At 34.5% G+C, this 21,621-nt stretch overlaps 1 protein-coding gene across 3 annotated transcripts; it reads right to left on the bottom strand.

Moving 5' to 3' along the window:
- Positions 1 to 1,104: 1,104 nt before the first annotated feature.
- On the bottom strand, positions 1,105 to 20,839 carry LOC138691529 (zinc finger protein 626-like). 3 transcript variants are annotated; one of them, XR_011329900.1, is made up of 6 exons: positions 20,750 to 20,839; positions 10,218 to 10,310; positions 8,426 to 8,566; positions 4,554 to 4,636; positions 1,789 to 2,927; positions 1,105 to 1,543 (listed from the first exon to the last, which is right to left on the bottom strand). XR_011329900.1 is itself a non-coding variant. In XM_069813560.1 (6 exons), the coding sequence occupies exons 4-6, from the start codon at positions 8,531 to 8,533 to the stop codon at positions 1,994 to 1,996; spliced, it is 1,125 nt and encodes a 374-aa protein (XP_069669661.1). In that variant the 5' UTR covers positions 8,534 to 8,566; positions 8,929 to 9,060; positions 10,218 to 10,310; positions 20,750 to 20,839; the 3' UTR covers positions 1,604 to 1,993. The 3 variants fall into 3 exon arrangements, 2 of the variants coding, with proteins under 2 accessions (XP_069669661.1, XP_069669660.1); XM_069813560.1 differs by lacking the exon at positions 1,105 to 1,543 and adding an exon at positions 8,929 to 9,060 and having other exon boundaries at positions 1,604 to 2,927; XM_069813559.1 differs by lacking the exon at positions 1,105 to 1,543 and having other exon boundaries at positions 1,604 to 2,927.
- Positions 20,840 to 21,621: the final 782 nt, after the last annotated feature.

Genomic DNA, 21,621 nt, shown 5'->3' with positions numbered 1-21,621 from the left:
CACTTTCTTGTCGAAATTGAACCAAGACTGTCAATGCATAGCTTAAGATATACAGAATGTACATACAGAGTTATATGGCATTATCACTGATAGCCATTGTCCAGTAATGATCGGAAAGTCACAGTTAAGCTTTGAGTGCTAAACATTTCGAACTTTCAATTGCTTCTGTAAAATGTATTCCAAATTACATCCATCATTCTTGCAGTGGACTCTTCATTTCCATTTTGCATGCATCCGCAGATTTTCAGTATTTTGCGTGTGTGGACCACTTGGATCAACAAAATTATATTCATGAATGATAACAATGAATGTAGGCCTACACTCCATTGTAAATTCTGTCCACATTTGCATAGGATAGCCACTCGTCAGAAACGATGCGAGTTCTGGGTAAATTGTACCCCATTATGAGGGCTTCCAATGTGGGATATTTACAGAGTTCGACTACTTTCGCATAATTTTTTCCAAACTTCCATTTCCGCCATATTTTACCGCCGTAATAACGATAGAAATATTTTCATGTGTCAGAAATGAACTACAACAGCTACACAGCTGAAAAAATAGTAATGTGGTTATGCTTCTTTGCAATGGTGATATTCGGCTAGTTCGACAGAACCTGTTGTTAAATTAATTCTAGGTAATATTTGCATTTCCCATGGACATATGTCGTATATGTTTACATAGGTAAACATGAGACAACTGATTGTTAAACTTTTTTAATGTCACCAGTGCATCTTGGCCTATATGATCCAAGGGAAATCCGGATAAGAAAAAAGCGTTGTCACGGTTAAAACGAGGCAAGCAAATGCAGTTTCAACAAGGTGATGCATAAAAACCATAAAAGTGAGAAGTTCTCAGACGCTAAGTACTATTTAAAAAGAAACAACACAACAATAAAACAAATGCCACCAGAGATAAATTGTCTGGCGCATTTATAAAATGCACGGATGTAAAAGGTCCGAACGATAAGTTCGTTGAAATCATATACTAAAAAATGCAACCTACGGATGTAAAGGGTCCGGAGGATAAGTAAAATGGGTCAATAACAAACTAAATCACCTTATCCAGTCCTGTATTCGATAAAAACCTGAGAACTGCATTTGTACAATTAAAATCATTTCGGTACTGTCGGCCGAATTCCATATTGCCAGCGGACACGGTCATGTTTTCTGCAATGCAATAAAAAATGTTCCACCGTAAGTGGAACACGGCAGATATCACACTCCGGCTGAGGCTCGCCATGTAGGAGATGGCCATGTGTCAGACGACAATCCTCAACCGGGTGAGTAAAACCTCCTCATGTCGTGACGCTCTTTGGACCAATCCCAAACTTGAACAGTATTCTTTATATTTCGTAATTTGTTTCCCTCTTATGCAGACCATTCTCCTTCCTGTTGCCACCATATTTTATATTTCAAGTAGTTTCGAATGCCCTGCCACCTCTCGTGCCAATATACCAGAGAGCCATTCAGTGCGCCAGCCCTGGCTGCAGCATCCGCGGCCTCATTTCGAGTCGGAACAGATAAGCAATCTGCCCCGAGGTTGCCTAATTAAAAACAATATAGCTCTGTAAAAAGCATAGAGTTCAGCAGTAAAAACACTAGTATATTGGCTTAGTCTATATTTAAATATCTCTCCATTTGTAACGAAGGATCAACCAACACAATCATTTATCCGGGATCCATCAGTAAAAACTAATGAATGATTTGGATATCGTGATAAAAGTTCACTAAAAAGAAGTCTATAAACAAAAGCAGGTGTAAAACTCTTAAAATATCGGCTCAGACTTACATCAAACATGGGCATCGCATAATCCATGGTGGAGTGGTGGTATACTCCAGTGTGCGAACTGATGTTAGATGTATATCGAGCTCAGAGAGCATTTCACGAAACCGCACAAAAGCTGGACGAAGTCTCCGTGAACTCCCTTAGAAAAACAGTTTAACACAAATAATTTTTTAAAGCTTTTAGCCTGTGTGAATGATTACATGTCTCTTTAGGTCTGCGAATTGAGGGAAAAACTTTCCACAATCATCACATTTAAATGGTCTTTCGATTGTGTGTCTTCATTGTGTTTGCTGAAAGCCACTGATGCTGAGGAACACTTTTCACACTCTTCGCATTTGAATGATTTTTGGCCCGTGTGAATGCGTACATGTCTCTTTAGGGCCTCCGATTCTGAAAAACACTGTCCACACACCTCGCATTTGAATTGTTTTTGGGCTGTGTGAATGCGTACATGTCTGTTTAGAACGCTTTTTTGATTGAAACACTTTCCACACACCTCACATTTGAATGGTCTTTCGCCAGTATGTGTGCGAGTGTGCGACCTTAAGTTTGACGATGTTGAGAAACACTTTCCACACTCCTTGCATTTGTATGGTTTTTGACCTGTGTGAATGCGTGCATGTTTGTTTAGAGTCCCCGATTCTGAGAAACAGTTTCCACACACCTGGCATTTGAATGGTTTTTGCCCTGTGTGAATCCGTGCATGAATGTTTAGACTCCCCGATTCTGAGAAACACTTTCCACACACCTCGCATTTGAATGGTTTTTGGCCTGTGTGAATGCGTACATGTCTGCTTAGATGCCCATATTGTAAGAAACCCTTTCCACATATATCGCATTTGAATGGCCTTTCGCCGTTGTGCATGCGAGCGTGTGTCTTTAAATTTGACGATGATGAGAAACACTTTCCACAAACATCGCATCTTGATGATTTTATTTTTGTGTGTATATGAAAATGACGTTTCAGACATTGCTCTGAAACAAAGACCTCGTTGCACATACTACACTTGATACAATTACGGCTTACATCGCTAATGTTTGAACAGTCTGGTCTGTTGCTACCACACTCTGTCAAGTTGTCTTCTTCACGAACAATGCCGATGTGTTCTCGTATCACTCTCTTCTCGTCATGATCCACAAAGCTGAAAGGAGTATCAAAATTAATCAAGCTGCACTATAATCAATGTGGTGGAATTAAAAATATATTAATCATTATATTAGATACACATATCAGATAATTATACAAGAGAATATATTTTGTTTGTGTCTCGGTTTTTAGATTTGTTTTGGTGTTGTTTGGAGTGCTGATTCAAAAAAGGACATTGGATAGACCATACCAACTATATCGTAGATATTGTTCAGATCACTTATTATACAACACAATCTTTTTAAATTCGGATTTGACAGATTATCCACAATAATCTCATTTTTATCATGGTTTGAGTAGTCTAAATAATTTTGAATATCATATTTATAAAAAGTTGTTTTCGGAGTTTGTTCTTCTGTTTGCTAGTTTGAGTTTTTTCTGTAGAAGTCAATAAATATTCTCATAGTTTAAATGCCTTCAAATACAATTTTACATCCGAAACACTTGTCTGTGAAATGTTACATCTTGATTATATCATAGTTATTAACGTATTATAATAATGATGATGATCATGATAACAATAATAATATCAATAATAAGATAACAATAATAAAAATAATAATAATAACAATAACAATACTAATAATAACAATAAGAACAAGAGTAATAATAATAATAATAATAATAATAATAATAATAGTAATAATAACAACAACTATGGTTTATTTAACCTGGCAGAGTTAAGGCCATCTGGCCTTCTCCAACACTCAGCCAGAAGTGGGGATATAGGGACTCTGTATAATTATATTCTCACTCATATATTTCATTTTTGGATATCGAGCTTCACAAATCATAGCCAATTCACAACGGTCATACTTGAATCATCCCAACTTAATTTGCTCTCTGTGTTGGAACTAAAAACTCAACTTTCATGGGACACCTACTTCTGAGTTTCTGAAAGCAGCACATTTATATTATTTTGGTGTTGAGCTTCGAGATCAAGATCAGCCATGGGCTGCTCATATGGTATGCTAAACTTGTACGCAGCGAAACAAAAGAAAAATGGGAAAAAAAAAGTACCGAGGGTTATTTCCTTATTGTTAATATCACAGGGGACAATCGAAATAATCGTGATAAGAGGTTACAACCTGATCTAGCTTCAGCTATGAGATCTGTGTCGCACTCTGATCTGGTACCTGTTCCAGCCTTCCATGAGCTACCACAGCTCTCACTAGATGATGTGATATAGCACAAGGTAAAGAAAGTGGGGTTAGCGGCAGTGATCTTCAAGGTTTACATAGTGAATGCTTTGACTAGAAGTAGTAGAGTGATCATAAAGTAGCCATTTCATAACACTTTATTAATCTATCAAAATATAACTTCTGAAATTTTGATAGACAATTTAAATTTCTCCACATTCTAAAGATTAATTTACAGAATGTGAAATGAATAATAAATTAAACAAATTAGAGATGACTGCTGCTGTAAAAATAAAAAAGCTACAGCAGAATTTGTAAATGCAATTAAAATATTAGATGATACTGTTAAAAATAAATTTTACACACTTTGTAGTACACAGCAGAGAAAAACAGTATCATGCATTATAAAATTTATTTCCTATATCGTCACAAAATTAAGTTCTGAAACAAAGGAAAAAGCAAAACCAGCACAGTACACTCACCTCTCAGTCAACACTTCATCCTCTTCTGAAGGTAATGTCACTTTCTGTTCCTGCTGAACTTCGGCCACATCCAACAAATCTTCCTGGAAAAGTGAGTGAATAATGAAGAGAGCTTTAACTGAGACACACCTCACTTTTCCAATCTAGTGAATCAAATGTAACTTTTCCGTAAAGTTGTAAAGACTTTTACTCAAAATCCGAAATTCGTTCCTTCGAAATGCATTGATTCACGTCCTTCTTATCCTTCCTTAAATTCAGGTTATTTCGCTGTATTGTGAGGCATTGGAATCAAGTTTCAACGTTCAAAATATGTGCATGTGATATATAAATGGCCTACAAAATACATAAGCAGAATGTGCAAGAATATTTGGAGTAAATAAACAGTTGAAAGTTTACATAGTATATTGATACATCAATGTATTTCAGACTTTCATTAACTCAAAATGCTGGTTCTCAAACACGTTCTTCTTATGACATAAGATGGCAGATAATAAAAGTTTTACCACCACACTTGCAAATTAATTTGTAATACAGATTGTTGCTGTGGACACAGAAGATTCATAACTCGAAATTAACTGAGGTATGGAACCCGAGGAAGCTTGCAGAACAACAGAAGGGACCACTTTTAACATTCCCGAACACACTTCAGATTGTACCCACCGTAAGCTCTTTAATATTACTTGCATTCTATTTACATAGACGAACTAAAAGCAACTTAATGTTATAATCAGAAAAGGTTTGTGTGTAATAATGATCAATTACAACATAAATTACACTTTCATCATAGCAATACATATATATAAATATCTCCAACTGGTAACTAACTGTTTCTCTGTCATATCACTGAAAATTAAATTCATGTTTGATTTTGCAGCTTTAATAAACAAGACTTTAGACAGCACATAGTCACAACATTGAGAAAATTTCATTGGTTGGAAGTTGACTTTATATTCTATTTCTGCTTCAACTACATCTACAACACAAATCCTAGTAAACCAATCGCTAATATAGCAAAAATTATTCCTAGATTTCCGAAAGCTTCCTTTTTGGAAATCCTCTTATTAACAACTCTAATAATTAATGAATAAACCTATACGAATTAGACACCCTTTATATACGATTCCTATTACGATTATCAGTCCGAACATTTCCCATTATTGAAAACATTCGATCTGAAAATGCCTAGAAATCATAATTCAAAACGAAGTGTTATGTGTACACAGGAAATTTCTCACATGAAATTCAAGGTTCAGCTAAGTTTCATACCGAGATGTCAAACACAACCGCAGTCGGGCAGTGGTTCTGAATTACATTAATGACTGTGATTTTACATTTTTTCTTCATAGTATAATAATTCCTTTTTTTAAAGATTAATGCTATAAAACCAGAGCCTTCTTCAGTTGCAAGCTGAAGATATATGTCGGCAATACTGTTATTACGTGTCAAGCGGAGGCCTATGTTACAGAACATGTGTTTGTGCTAATGCCGATTTCCAATGTCAATTAATGTTACAATATAAGTGTGTGTCGATGGAATTATGATCGAGGTCGTACAAAACTTTAATTGTATTATAAACTAAGTGAGTGCTGGCGATAAAAACAAGATAATAGATGAAAATATCACTGCAATCTTTGGCAATTTTTATGGTTATTAACAATGACAAAGTGATTGATAATTCTTCTAAACATTAAATATCGTACAAACTACATTTTTATATAATTTCGAGGGAAAAGTTGTTCCGGAGCCGGGTATCGAACCCGGGACCTTTGGTTTAACGTACCAACGCTCTACCACTGAGCTACTCGGGAACTCTAACCGACACCGATCCAATTTTTCCCTCTATATCCACAGACCTCAAAGTGGGCTGACAACCGTCAAGCAACCAACTTCGAGTGCACACTAACTCTGTGTGACTTAAATTGTGGCTTTCTGTTAACGAACAGTGACGTGTATTATGCAAATCAAGATTTCAGGTATAACTCCCTGTAAAGTTGATTTGAATAATTTCGAGGGAAAAGTTGTTCCGGAGCCGGGTATCGAACCCGGGACCTTTGGTTTAACGTACCAACGCTCTACCACTGAGCTACTCGGGAACTCTAACCGACACCGATCCAATTTTTCCCTCTATATCCACAGACCTCAAAGTGGGCTGACAACCGTCAAGCAACCAACTTCGAGTGCACACTAACTCTGTGTGACTTAAATTGTGGCTTTCTGTTAACGAACAATGACGTGTATTATGCAAATCAAGATTTCAGGTATAACTCCCTGTAAAGTTGATTTGAATAATTTCGAGGGAAAAGTTGTTCCGGAGCCGGGTATCGAATCAGGGACCTTTGGTTTAACGTACCAACACTCTACCACTGAGCTACTCGGGAACTCTAACCGACACCGATCCAATTTTTCCCTCTACATCCACAGACCTCAAAGTGGGCTGACAACCGTCAAGCAACCAACTTCGAGTGCACACTAACTCTGTGTGACATTTTTATAGTCTTACTTGTGGTTTGTGGTGTAGCAGAATTCTAGCCAAATTGTTGGGTCTCGCCTGCTATATTAATAAAGTTACATAGTTGATTTTCAAGTTCATTGTAAACAGCTGTTTTGTGATCCCAAAAATGTTGCAGTTTTGTTGCAGATTCGAAATACCTGCTATACGTCAGAACTATCTATAATTTGTAAATGCATACACTCGCTTTGTTGGTTTTCAAACTTTGTTTATTAATATTATTTCTTAAGTAATAAATTAGTTATAAACATGTTTCTTCTCATTTCGTATTTACAGGATTTAAATTTCACTTCGTTTACTCTAATTGGCACAAACTTTATGGATAATAATGTGATTTGTTACGTATTATGTTGAAGGTATCTTTCTTCATTTTTTCATAGATCTTTATACTTGTCCTAACTGTATTTACATCCTCTTACTTCATTATAATAAGTCAATAGTTTCTTCTGATTACATTTTTACTTTATTTGTATAATTTACATTCTTTGCTTGTTTTCTGTAGTTGTAATTATTTAAAATTATATTTTAAGAAGTTTGTAACAAATAATTTAGGATAACAGTATTGTTATGGTGACTGGCCAGGTTCAAACTAAAACTGGCTTCCAGGGCATCTGATATATTTACAGAAAAGCACGATAGATAATCGCATAAGATAATATTAAAATTTATCCTAGACCTTTCACGTTACAGGTGAAACACAATAAAGCCGCTAAATGTTGACAATTTGCTACCCACAAATTTTTTTAATTGAATGAAACTCAAAAATACTTAGGAACTTACGTCTTTATTGCATTATTGATCTTATTATTTTCGGTGCAAAAAATATCTTTTTTATATTTGTTCACCTTTGTACCATCAATAAAAAACATGTCTTTTGTAATTATTTTAAGTGGCAGTCTTTGTATGTAAGTAGCCTACTTACGCCGTATTCTGAAGTATGGCTTGATTGCAATGAAACACTATCTTCGAATCCGTAATAATTTACATCACTACTCTGAATCTTGATCTTACCTTTGTGCATAAAGAAATATTGAAAAAATACACGTTACGTACAACGAAAGCAATGAGTAAGAACAATTACATCAATATCACTTTAGAATATTCCGTCTCCACACAGAGTTGCCAAACCTACCCATGCTCCAGCTTGTAACTGAAGAAGGATCTGCAGGAAGCAGAATTTTAGGTCGCAGTAATCAGTATATAGTCCTCTTTTCTACAAGGCCTACTAATTTATTACACATGACCAGCTACAGGAAATTACGCTTTCAATTTTTTATACATGGATTTCATATGGCAATGTTAATTCACTATATACTATAGTTTGAAATACACGATATATAGATATTGACAGTGAACTACTTACATCAACTTCAGTTTTCACGACAGGAAAGCTAATAGGCACTGGTGTGGTGTCTTCAACCTTTATTTCTGATTTGATATCGTAACTCTGGTCCATGCATTCTGTCTTCATGCCCGTCACATCCAGATGCGATAAATTCCCTTCCTACAGAACAAAAAGACATGGTGAATTATTTTATTACGTATTTTAAAGATGACGATGTGAAACATCCACAAATCTGGTTCAATGTGGCAGTCACCGACTAACTTTCAACAAAGGCGACAAAGTAGAGAAGAAATTTGAAGACAAAATAGAAACAAGGACACTTGCAATGACTAACAATAGGGCAGGTATTACTCAAAAATAATTTATACGGTGTAATATGTGTAAAACAAATTATTGATATTCTAGAAAATGCCTGCTAATGTCTTTTCGAATATAATATTTTATTACTCAGAAGCAGCATTATACAACACATCACTAGAACGACACATACTAATATCCAATCCCACTGATGCCCATCATACCTGTACATTTCATTTGGTTTTCAGAAAGCTCGTGACAATATTGTGATTCATCTCAAATTTAACACTGCAACCTTCTTCTCCTCAAAATTCACAAAGTCATTTTGGTTAAGAATATCAATGGCATAATATCTCCTGTAATAGAAATATATACAATAGAACAGTATAGTATAAATAAATAGGTATTTCTTGTATAATAAAGGGGATTAGTTAAAAAATTCGGATTCACTTATTTTTAAATATTTGCGTTTACAATGTTATTAAACTATACCTTATTTCATATCCACATTTATCCTGGTTGGCTATTTTCTGATGTTAGCGCATATTTGATAATTTACAAATCGATTTAAGCTTTCAAACTTCCCTCTCGAATACAATTATGAACTAAAGTGTCTCATAATAAGCACGTCAATAACAGAAGCAGATCTCAAATCAATGTTCTTGTAAGCTTTCCACATATTTAATTAATTAAGGTCACAGTTTTCCTTGTCAATAAGTGGTAGCATGTACTCCATAAATACTGATCAAGTGAGTGAAAGAAGGTTGCTGTTGTAGAACATGAGAAAGTCTCTCAGCTGAATATAATTATGCCGTACAAGTTATAATACAGAACAAAATATTATGGGGTACAGAGCAAAATCTCGATCATAATTATAAAATCCAATATTCATTTAAGTTTCATACAGAGGGACCAAACACAAGCACAGTGGAGCTGTGGACCGGATTACATTAATAACTGTGGATCGTGATGCAGGGTGAGTAGTGGTCACACTGAACAGCTGATCTTCCTGTGAAAATTTCTTCTCATGGTTAAAGTAGAACCAATGCATACTTCATAATGCCAGACCAATTCATGACGCCTTATACCAAACAGCAAGAGCAAAGGATTCTAATTTAGTCTACTGGATATCAAGTAACAAATATAAATGACACTCGGGAGGAAATTAAATGCAGAATAAATATGGGAAATGCCTGTTATTATTCGGGTGAGAAGCTTTTGTCATCTAGTCTCGTGTCAAAAAATTTTAAAGTTAGACTATAAAATAGTTATATTACCGGTTGTTTTGTATGGCTGTGAAACATGGACTCTCACTTCGAGAGAGGAACAGAGATTAAAGGTGTTTGAGAATAAGCTTCTTAGGAAAGTATTTGGGGCTAAGAGGGATGAAGTTACGGGAAAATGGAGAAAGTAAGAAGTAAAAATCTAAAGTGTGAAATATTGAAATGAGCGCTTTTGTGTCACTGTTACAGAAACATATAAACAAAACACATAGTAAGAAATTTCACTTTACCTCTGATAAAGGCTCATTTCCTTCCAATTCGTATGTGTTATCATGTACTTGTAAGACCAGCAGAACAAGTGCAGGTTCCATAATCCATCACAACTGAAATAAAAGGTTATGTAACTCACAGTGATCATAGAAACTGTGCTGTTGAGAAACAGTTATAACAAGTTGCTATGAAGTAATTCATATCGCATTCATTACCTCGTACTCAATCTTCTTTCACAATTTCCTGCAAAGATCCCTCAATTCGCTACACGCTAGTATCAGGCACTGTCAAAATAATCTTAAATGCACTTCACACACTAACTTACCTGCCCAGGAACTCAGAACAGTTCAGAAATGGCTTCTCGTAAACAATTATCTTATTGTAGTATAAAATAACTCAATCTCCAGTAATTTCAACTCCACATAATTATTCTAGGCTTAATGTATAATTCAGCAACTAATTCCTTCTCTGTTTTTAATTTCTCGAAAATATTGACAGTTTTTATCAACCATATAGTTTTTGCTACTTACATATATTGTGGTTGTAATTTTAATTGTATTAAATACAGCTTTTCCAAGAACTGTCATCAAGGCTGCCTCTTCCACTTCGACCAGTCGATTTGGAAGAGAGTGGTAAACGAAGGGCTTAAAGAAGCCTACAGTAACGATGATGATTTAACAGTTCGAAATGAAGTTAGGAAGCTCATTGCTATGCCATTCATTCACCCAGACGACGTAGAAGAAATGTTTGCTGTATTATATGAAGATGAAAGTGCTGAAGTTGAACCAATAGCCAGTTACAATGAAAAAATCTATGATAGAGGAACGCCACGGATAGCAAGATGCCAAGCGGTACCATCACGCTATCCAACAAATGTGTGAAATGTAAATGATTAAGTGCAAGAAAGATCACAACGCACAATCAGTAGTATTGAGGGATGGCACTGTAAATTTCACAAAATGCTCATGACGCACCGTGCGTGAATTTGGAAGTTCCTCGATCACATCAGGGAAGATCAAAGAGACAATGAAATTCTTCTCACTCAAATTTTGGCTGGCCACGGAAATGTAAATACCCAATACAGAAGTCATACCAAATAAATCAACAGTAAGTAGAAAGAATAATAGACAATTATCAAGCACATAAAGACAGGGGTGAAGTCAACGTTTATCTGAGGAGTCTAAGCTACGGGTTGGAATTACGTCAACCTATACATGGGAATGAAGATGGGATGTAATTATAAATCTCTTGATAATCCATTTTCAATCTTGGGCGTGTTAATCAATTCTTTATAAATTTCTGTTATTTCTTCTCAATAAAGTGCTATAAATTTGTTCCTTAAAACTTCAGTAATGTAATTAAATAAGTGTTATATAACAATTAATTCATTAGTAGACTTTTTCTAGTAGGCATTTTCATTTGTAAACATTTTTTCAGGTAGACTAAAACAAAGAGTAGACCTACTTTATGTAGATATGTTGCTGTAGAGCTATTGTCATTAGACGCAAAAAGTAGACATAATGTCATTAGACATATTTTCTGTAGACCTTCTGTCCGTGCATCCTCTACACACAACAGAATATTTGCCAGGGATATAGGATATAGTGCATTTTATCTCAGCTACATGGGCCCTATTCCACAAAAGTATCGTGTAATATATTACAAGTATATTTTGTTGTAACTAATAGTTATTCATAGAATTGTGTTCTACAAATGTTTTCGTGTACATTTGTACTTAATTACTCCATACTTAACACAGTACAAGCAACTTTTCATTGTTCTGTATCATCTAAATATTAGTATTAGTCAAGCTGTTGTAATTTGTACAGATTTACCTACAACTGAAGGAATGCTAATAACTTTAAATATCAGGTGAAATTTTGTGTAACTCAAGGAATTAGTTGACTGAAATATGTAGTCTAATAGTAGTAAAAGTGAGAATATTCGTGTATATCAAAAGAAAAATAAATGTTCTTCAATGCAATGAACGTTTTAGGTTTAGTGGACTTGAAGCAGAAAGAACCCTTCACTAACATTACGTATAGATTACAACATACAACCACTCGAAGTAACCTAAGCATCAGTTTGTAAATACACTTCATTGGTTGATTAATGGTAGCCAATATCATAGCATAGCATGAATGCAATTTCAAAGTTTTCAGAGTTAGATAATATTGTACTCTGTGATAACAGCTATACCGTGACAAACTATTTAAAATTATTCAAATCTGCTTTACAGGGAGCTTCACCTGAAAGACTAGATTTGCATAATATATACGTTACTGTGTACGTTAACAGAAAACCACAATCCAAGTCACACAGAGATTGTGTGCACTCGTTGTGGGTCTCTGGCGTTTTGTCAGCCCACGCGAGTTGTGTGGATATAAAGGGTAAAGTTGAGATGGTGTCGGGTGGAGTTCCCGGGTAGCTCAGTGGTAGAGCGCTGGTACGTTCAACCAGAGGTCCCAGGATCGATACCCGGCCCCGGAACAATTTTTCCCTTGAAATTATTCACTTTGAGTACAATTCCTTATTGTGTATTTCTTTTACCTTAGTTAAATGTAATCACCCGAGGCACAACAGCCTATGAAGGACCATGACCGACAGCTTCACGTCCACATCCCGAAGCAGAAGTGGACGATCATCCAACCAGAAATGAAGTATCGTGCGGTTAGCACGATGATTCCTCCAGATTTATAGGTGGCTTTCCTAACCGGTTTTCGTTACCTATCGTAGCTCCCAAAATTAGTTAAATGTACTGAACACAATGGGCCGAGTGAATAAAACTAGAGCATTTGAGTATAAGCACGAGATTGGAGCATGAGGAAATGATAGGGAGCAAAGGGTTGGAGCATGAGGATAAGCCTCTGATAATGTGAATAAAAATTACCTTATGCTCCAACCCTGTGCTTCTAATCTACGAGCACATGCTCCCGTTAGTCACATATATGGACCGCTAAGCTGTAGTGTTCTGCATTGTTGGCCGTGTCGGCATCTCTTTAATCTTAATGCAGGTGTCCGTCTTCATTATTATGAACTGCATAGAACCAAAATTTATTTCATTCGTATCTGTAAGTGGATAAAAGTGAGACGGAAAGATGGATTCAACAGATTCGGATGGAGAAAGTGAAACATCTTTATCTATTGATAGCACAACAGTGTTTCTGTCTTCAACACTAAGCAAATATCCGGATATTCTCCTGAAGTCGCAGGTACCAGATGCAAAAAATAGAAAAAATGCAGCTATTCAGGAAATTCAGAAACTATATGAAATTAATTTCGGAACTTCTATCACATCTAAACAATTGCTAAAAAAAATCAATAACATCAAAACAAGACTTAAAAAGAAGACTGATCTTAACAGAACAGGAAACAAAGCAATAGTCCTGAATTCCTGGGAAAGACAACTGTACAATCTACTACAAGGGGACACAAATCCTACATTGAACAAAATTCCAAATAGGCCTACTGACTTTATTACAACTGCTAAATAATTAATTAAAGTTTTATGTTATTTAATTTATTTGATAAGTCTCACTTTAACTTTACAACAAAACTGATGGAGGTCTATTATGTAACGTAACAAGGTACAGGACTGCACACAAAAATAGGCCTACAATCAATTCTTCGCAGTACTATCACCTCACAAGTTGTTATTGAATTATTTATAGAAGCTGTAAGTGTGGTGCCTCAGCAGTCTGCACATTCTGAATCATCACCATCATGTAGTACAGTGTCTTCACCCAAACCACCGCCCTCAAAGAAAGCTACACACGATTTTTCTGAAACTGAAGAAACTAAAAGCCTTACCAACACAGAATTGCAACGACTAGTATTGTTGGAACAATATAAATTAACAAAGCTTCAGCTTGAGAGAGAACGATTGCTCATTGAAAGACTTAAAAGTAAAGAAGGCCTACCTCGCACTGCACCTCACAACAATGAAAATGAAATCTGTCTTGAAAATGATGAAAGTTTTAATTTTTATGTTTTATAATTGCGGGACTGTACACTGTACTGTTTTTCATACTACTACGTGTTTGTTCATAAGGATAATAATTAGACTTGTATCATGATCTATTTTTACATAGTAAGGTAGGTTAACTCACATGTTATATAAATGGTGTTAGTCTGAAGTAGGCGTACTTAAATAATACACAAGTATCACATCATATTCTGTGATTGTGTTATAAAGTATTTTTCTACAAAATATAAGTAAATTAAATGGGTGTACTCTAAAGCCTAAACTAAATATTACTCTTTGAACACAAGATAAATAGGTAATTTCATTTGTGAGTTTATCATGTGCTTTAGTTTTACATAAACTAGGCCTAAATAAAATATTACAGTCAGAAGCACATTTGAATTCTATTTCAGTAAATTTAGTTATATGTTATGTTAGTGGCCTTACATGTAGGTGTTTAAAGATATGTGTATATCACTTTTTTATATTCTAAGTGGTTGTGAACATATTTAATTTCTTTAGCAAAATGTAAAACTATAAAATGTGAAATTAACTGGTGTTTCATTGCAAGCAATTTCAGTCATAATCGCAAGGATGACTTAAGAGTTAATGATTTTCTATTATAAGAGCAATTTTATTTCTTCCCTTCTTTCACGTCCTACACGTAAAAATTCTCTTTCATTTACTTGTTCCTCTTCACCCTCTTCCACACCCACGTCATCTACAATTTCAACGACTGTGAAACTGTGCCACGATCTGCTCTGAGTCTGCTACTGACCAGACTCACAGTTTTCAGAAGCTTTCGCTCATTGCATGAAGCAAATCCATTACTTTATTCACATTATTTTTCTAATCAGAGAGCAATTGGACCGACGGTAAGCACTTCCTCATGTCTGCTGTTGCATCACCATGAGCAGGAGGCCGAGCTCTTTTTTATTCAACATATTGGAAGCATTTCATTCAAAATAGTGAAGTAAAAGGACTTGCTCAGCTTTCTTCTCTCGGCCCAATGTCTTTCCTTGTCTCTAAATCCTTAAAGATAAATAACTTAGTCCAGTAATAAACAAATATGGGATATGGATACTTGTACCATCTCTCGACTGCTATTGTAACTAATTGCACATTGCAATTACTTACGGAAAATTACGACTGCGATCTTAAAGTGAAAGATCAGGTTTAAATATTGACAAATACACGTTAAAGTATTTCAATTATCATTATTCCTCATACAATAAATCACACAAATATTATAAGAATGATGATAAACCGTTGCTTGCATCCTGAATTATGAATTTATTACCCAGGAGGTGCTGTATATTAAGAACCAAGATAAATTCAGTACTAATCAAGACATTCATCATTTTAATACAAGACATAAATCAGATCTTCATCTACCCTCTGTTAGTCTAAGCTGTTTTAAAAAAGGAGTTCGCTATTCATGTATAACAGTCTTCAATGCACTGCCTAATTATCTTAAAGATTTGAAGAACAACGAGAAAAGGTTCAGAAAAGAATTAACCAAATTTCTACATACTCATACCTTCTACACAATTGATGAATTGTTTATGCTTGTGAACTGAATTATTCTACTTAAATGACATGTACAATTGTATATAGCTCAACTAAAATATGTTTTTATATTGACTTAATCTGTTTACTACGTATTGTATTTTTTGTTTAGCATAACTGATGAATTGTATGTACTGAAAATTGAATAGTATACTGTATAGGTCAACTGATGAATTGTTTAAGCTTATAAATTGAATTAATCTACTTCATATGAATTGTATAGCTTAACGAAAATAAGTTTGTAAATTGAACTAATTTGATTGTATATGTTTGTATAGTTTGGCTGATGAATTGTATATGTTCTTAAAATGATTACTAGTCTGTGTAGCTCTACTGATGAATTGTATATAGACCTACTGTAAATTGAATGGTAATATGTATAGCTCAACTGATGAATTGTTTATGATTATAAATTGAATTAATTTACTTGATATTAATTGCACAAATTTGTATAGCTTAATGAAAGTATGCTACTTTGTATTGTATATATTTGTATAGTTTTGGCCGATGAATTGTATATGCTTTAAATTGAATAGTAATCTATATAGCTCTACTGATAAATTGTTTGTGTTTGTAATTTGAAGTAGTTTGCATGATATGTATTATCAATTTCTGTATATCACAACTGGTTGAATTGTTTATGCCTTAAATTTAATTAAATTGTTTTGTATTATAATATAGCTCAACTTATGAATGATCGTTTGCGTTTGTAAATTTAATAATCTGATTGGCTATGTATTGTATACTTTTAGTAGAGCCATCGATGTAGCTCAGTCGACAGACTCGCTGGGCTGCTGATCCGGAGCTGCGTTCGGGCTTGGGTTGGATCCCCCTTTGGACTTTGGTTTCTTCGGAGGTTTTCCCCAGCCGTGGGACTGAAGCCGGATGGTCTATGGCGAGTCCTTGGCATCAACCCCTTTGATTTGATTACCCCCTTTGATTTGATTACCTGGTTGGGTTTTTCCGAGGTTTCCCCCACCGAAAAGGCAAATGCCGGGTAATATTTTGGCGAATCCTCGGACCTCATCTCATCTCACTACATCTCGCCAAAATGTAAAAAAAATGTAAAAAAATTGTACAAAATTGTAAAAATTGTAGAAAATTACTAAATTGTAAAACTATAAAAATTTGTAAAAATTGTAATTGTAATATTGTAAAATGTTGACATGTTCCACATCTTAAAGCTTCATTGCTCATGTAAGATCTATGGAATAAAATAAATGAATGAATGAATGAATGAATGAACATAACCTAATTCTAAGTACCGGTATGACGTCATATGGCAAACCGCTGTTCTTTGGCCATACACTTTTATGACGTCACTAACACTATACAACTGTTGTACATTATTTTGTGAAACAGAAATTACAATAACTCACTATACAATAATTTTTACTAATAACTAATAAAGTATTAGACCATATGAGTACTTTTGTGGAATAGGGCCCTGGGCTATCGTGGAAATTGGGGGTTTTGAAGTGTAAAAAAATACGTCTTAAATCTTCTTTATTAGTAGAAAATAGAATTTTCTCAATTTTTTTAGATCTATCTTTTTCTCATTATTACTATCTAAGTCACCTCATTTGTTCTAACTTACATTCTATTTTACAATTTACAGTTATTTTTGATCTGGCCAGTATTCGAACCCCTACGAATGTGATGTTCTTCTTATCCCTCCATGACCATGACCACTGAGTTAACAGAACAGGTTGGGATACAACTGCTTACATATCATATAGTTCTCTTATATAATGTAGTAGGTAATACAGCATATAGTTAGCAGTAAATTAGCTAGCATTTTGTAACTTCTTTACATTATCACTTATAGTTACTAATCATAATATCAGTTGAGCTGCAGTACTAGGATAGTGGTAGTGTATCATGGCAAGCAGTGCTGTCGTGGTAAATTTTCTCTTGGCCATATGCCCCACCCTTGTTTTCTCTTTTGAAATTTATTTTACCCTCCTCTCTTTATCTCTCCGACTGACATTTAATGCTTTTTTAATACTGAAGAAGTAAAGAAATTGTTTTGCTTTACATTTTAATTGTACAACAAGCTTGCTTTAAAGAATACGCCATGTAACACTACCATAGATGCACACTTGTCTCCATGAATCTTGGAGTGTGAATTTGCAGCACTTCTTGTTTTCAACCATTATTTTACATAATTCTGGATTCTAGTGCTGCAGAGGTGATCAATTTTTGTTTATGAACATCAAACAAAATACATTAAAAACAGCAAGAGATGATCTAAGATTTGTAGAGATCTCCGCGCACAAAACTTAGATACCCATATGTTATATCGCTCTGTACGGACAAAATTTTCTTTTCCCCTTACAACTAAAAAAACTGTAGGTTCTCATACGACATATGGTAACATATGGCCTCCATGACAGCACTAATGGCAAGTAACTTCGTCCAAATTACGTGAAAAATTAAATAACAATGAAAGCTATTCATTTTTCTGAAACATTTCAAATTATTACACTGCAATGAGTCTGAAGAGACTACCGACTGCAGTGTATAGAAAATACAAATTATAAAAAAATTCTCAGATAATGTAACCCGTAGTGAGTGCGCATCAAGTTGTGTGCCTCTGAACAGCCCCTTCACATGGCTACTTCTGAGTAGGGTTGCAGAAAGTCATTGTATGTATATAGTTTCTATTCACATATGAAAAAAATACATATGAGCTACTGTTTAATTTTTTTAGTTTAAACTCAAAGAACGTAGAATGAACACAGCTCATGTCACATTAACACAATCTTGGAAAATTAAAATACAACTTAATCTTAATTAAATGTTCAGAGAATGCAGACAATAAGATACGCTTATCTCAAAATGAAATTAAAAGGTTAAGAACTATTTCTACACTCTCATTTCATCTGAATACTCTAGAGAACGAAAATAATAACGATTATTTCAAGTTAAAAATATTTAAAACATATAAAACTCCGCAGACAAAAGTACAAACACGATATGATACTTTAGGTAAAAAGAAACTAAGTTCAAAATAATACTTTTAAAATCTTTCGATTTAATTTTAATTAAATATTCGGTGAACATAGGACCTAAGAAAGGTTATTTTACGATATACAAATAAACATAATAAAAAAAACTCCGTTTGTCCTACTAGGAACATTTTCTTCAGGAAATTAGAAATAGTTCTCTCCCACTTTCATTTTTAAAGTGGTAACCGGTAAACTTACACACAAGAAATCAAATTTCCCGAGACGTCTTTAAAATCAATCATGTGTGTTATGCTTATATTTCTCGTTTTCTCACCCGTCCTCTCGAACACGTCAGCTATCCAGACTACCTGGGCTTAAGACCCGGATATTTGTCTCTCTTCATTCAATAACCTTTATAAACCTGTCATACTGCATTACGTTTTAGAATTCCTTTGCAGAACGAAATTTAAATTTGTTGGATCAAATTTGTGCGCATTTTAAGGACAAAACTAAAATGCTTTCACCCAATAATTATCACAATACACTGGTCTCTTAAACTGACTGCGCACGTTGGGAATTAATTCAATAGCTTTCTCAAAATACGCTATGAAGTGTTTCATATAAAACAATTTTTTGTCTCAAAAAGAAGCAAGAACGACAAAAATTGTATTATACTTAGATGCATCGTGTCACAGCACTGAATAGCGGGCATCAATAATGGTGTGTTCCATAACAAATCAATACCAATGTAGCGAATATACACAATCCGTCAGACTGCGCTAGTATCACAAATTACTTACAAATACAACGATTTTCACTTCCAAAATAATCACAAAGACTTCTGGATTACTAATGATGTCAATATCAGAATCGGGCTTGCCAACAGGAAACAACTATAAGAAGAGGACTGTAATTTCTCACTTATCAGGGATGCTAAAATTTGCGCCGATTGTATTGGATTTTTCGTTCATGGATTACAGTATAATTTCCTTTTGTTTGTTTTTTTATTTCTCGCCAATCTAATTCTATCAGTGTTTAATTCTCGTATCATGCTCCTTCTTGCAAAGGGAAAATGTGCAGCATTGTAACACACATACATATTATAGCAATTTCGAAGATGCGAAATAGTCCGTGCGCTAGTAAAGTGTTTTAAAAAATCGGTCAAAACAGAGTATCCACCAGCCAATGAACGAATAATTCACACTTTTATCACTGTCAATGTGGCGCCATAAACCAATTTTCAACACTTTTATCACATTCACAACACATTTCAATTCTTGTGTGTGTGTGTGTGTGTGTGTGTGTGTGTGTGTGTGTGTGTGTGTGTGTGTGTGTGTGTGTGTGTGTGTGTGCGTGTGTAATTTCTTACTACGTCAACAAATTTAATATATCACAAAATATATACTGGACGAACTAAATGTAATTATTATGAAAGTCGTCATAATATATCCTTTCTCGAATTACGATCCACTTACACTAGATGGTTACTGACACGAGAAGCAGAGCCAGCAATACAAGCAAACGATAGATTAGGTCTGTATTGTGTGACAGGTTAGGTTAGCTCAAATGTGTAATATTATGAAAGAGATTAGGTTAGGTTTGATGAGGTGTGTAGTATTATTACTATGTTGACGACACTGAAAGCCACTGTTACATTAAAAAAAATATAGCCGTATTCTTCATTCACTCGCGACAATTTTCGTATATAAAGTACGCTTACAGCTATCCCAGTGATCCCATTAACTTCCTTTGATCAGTATTATAAATTCAATGCATTTTCAAGGTATTCTATCAAGTTCCTATAGTGTCTGGGACATAAGTAATATTCACCAAAAAATCAGTGTAAAAAATCAGTTTAAACATCGTATGATAGTTGTTTAACCAACTGTCCTTTGTCAGGTTGGAATATCCCCCACCCCTTACTTAATATTATAATTTCTCAAACACGAACGTGCCACGAAACAGTGGTAATAATAAAACAGATATACTGAAAACAAAACGACGGTTATATTGTAGTCTGAAGTTTATGTTGTGTTATATACATGGGAGATAAAATTTTGCAACTTACCTCTTCCACAATTGTAATCTTACGAAACAAATATGTGCAAACTGCGTAAGTATGTAACCATGAGAGAATGTCATTGCTTGTGCTTGGACATCTGGATCGAAAGAAATCAAAGCTGCCGTGAAAGTGGCAACTAAACACCAGTGTCGCCAACGGGACGGAAATTCCGTCGAAATTGATGGAATTTCAATGTAGCGAAAGGGAAAAGACTTGGACGGGTGAGAGATATTCTGGCGGAAATTACGATTTACATCGTCTTTTCACTTGTTTTAGCTGCTGTCATTTTTAACATTGTTTAATGTTTGGGGAGAACGTAAACCAACCTAACATATCAACTGTAGAACTAGAGGCATTCATGTGGTTGAATTATTATCATGTTGTATTGTATTGTATTTATTCCTTTCCTGTACAATCTATTACAGATTATAGGTTCGTCATTAGATACAAACGCAAAAAATACACACACAGACACACACAAATAAGATTTTCTAGTATGAATTTAATTTTAACACTCTTAAGTTTTCAAAGAATAGTAAAACTACCAAAAGACAAAATAAATAACAAGATATATAATACATTTTCCGTTTACAAGACATTTAATAAATAAATTAACAGACATTAGGTAAAAACAAGATAGTCCTACATTATTATTAATATTGTTTGGTGAAAAAAATTATGTGCAACAGTAATGAAGGTAGGTATTTTGCTTTATAGCTTTAATGCAAGAAATCAGTGATTTTGAACGGCATGGACTGGAGCAGAATAGTTTTTACCCTGGTTTTGAAACCTTCATAATTTAAATGTTTAATATTCCCAGGTATCTTGTTATATAAAAAGATACAGTACCTGTATGAGAAGTACTGTGGAGACTTTTG

This window comes from Periplaneta americana, chromosome 16 (genome assembly GCF_040183065.1).
Source record: "Periplaneta americana isolate PAMFEO1 chromosome 16, P.americana_PAMFEO1_priV1, whole genome shotgun sequence".
Taxonomy (NCBI): Eukaryota; Metazoa; Arthropoda; class Insecta; order Blattodea; family Blattidae; genus Periplaneta; species Periplaneta americana.
This window is presented reverse-complemented; position numbering and strand designations above follow the sequence as displayed.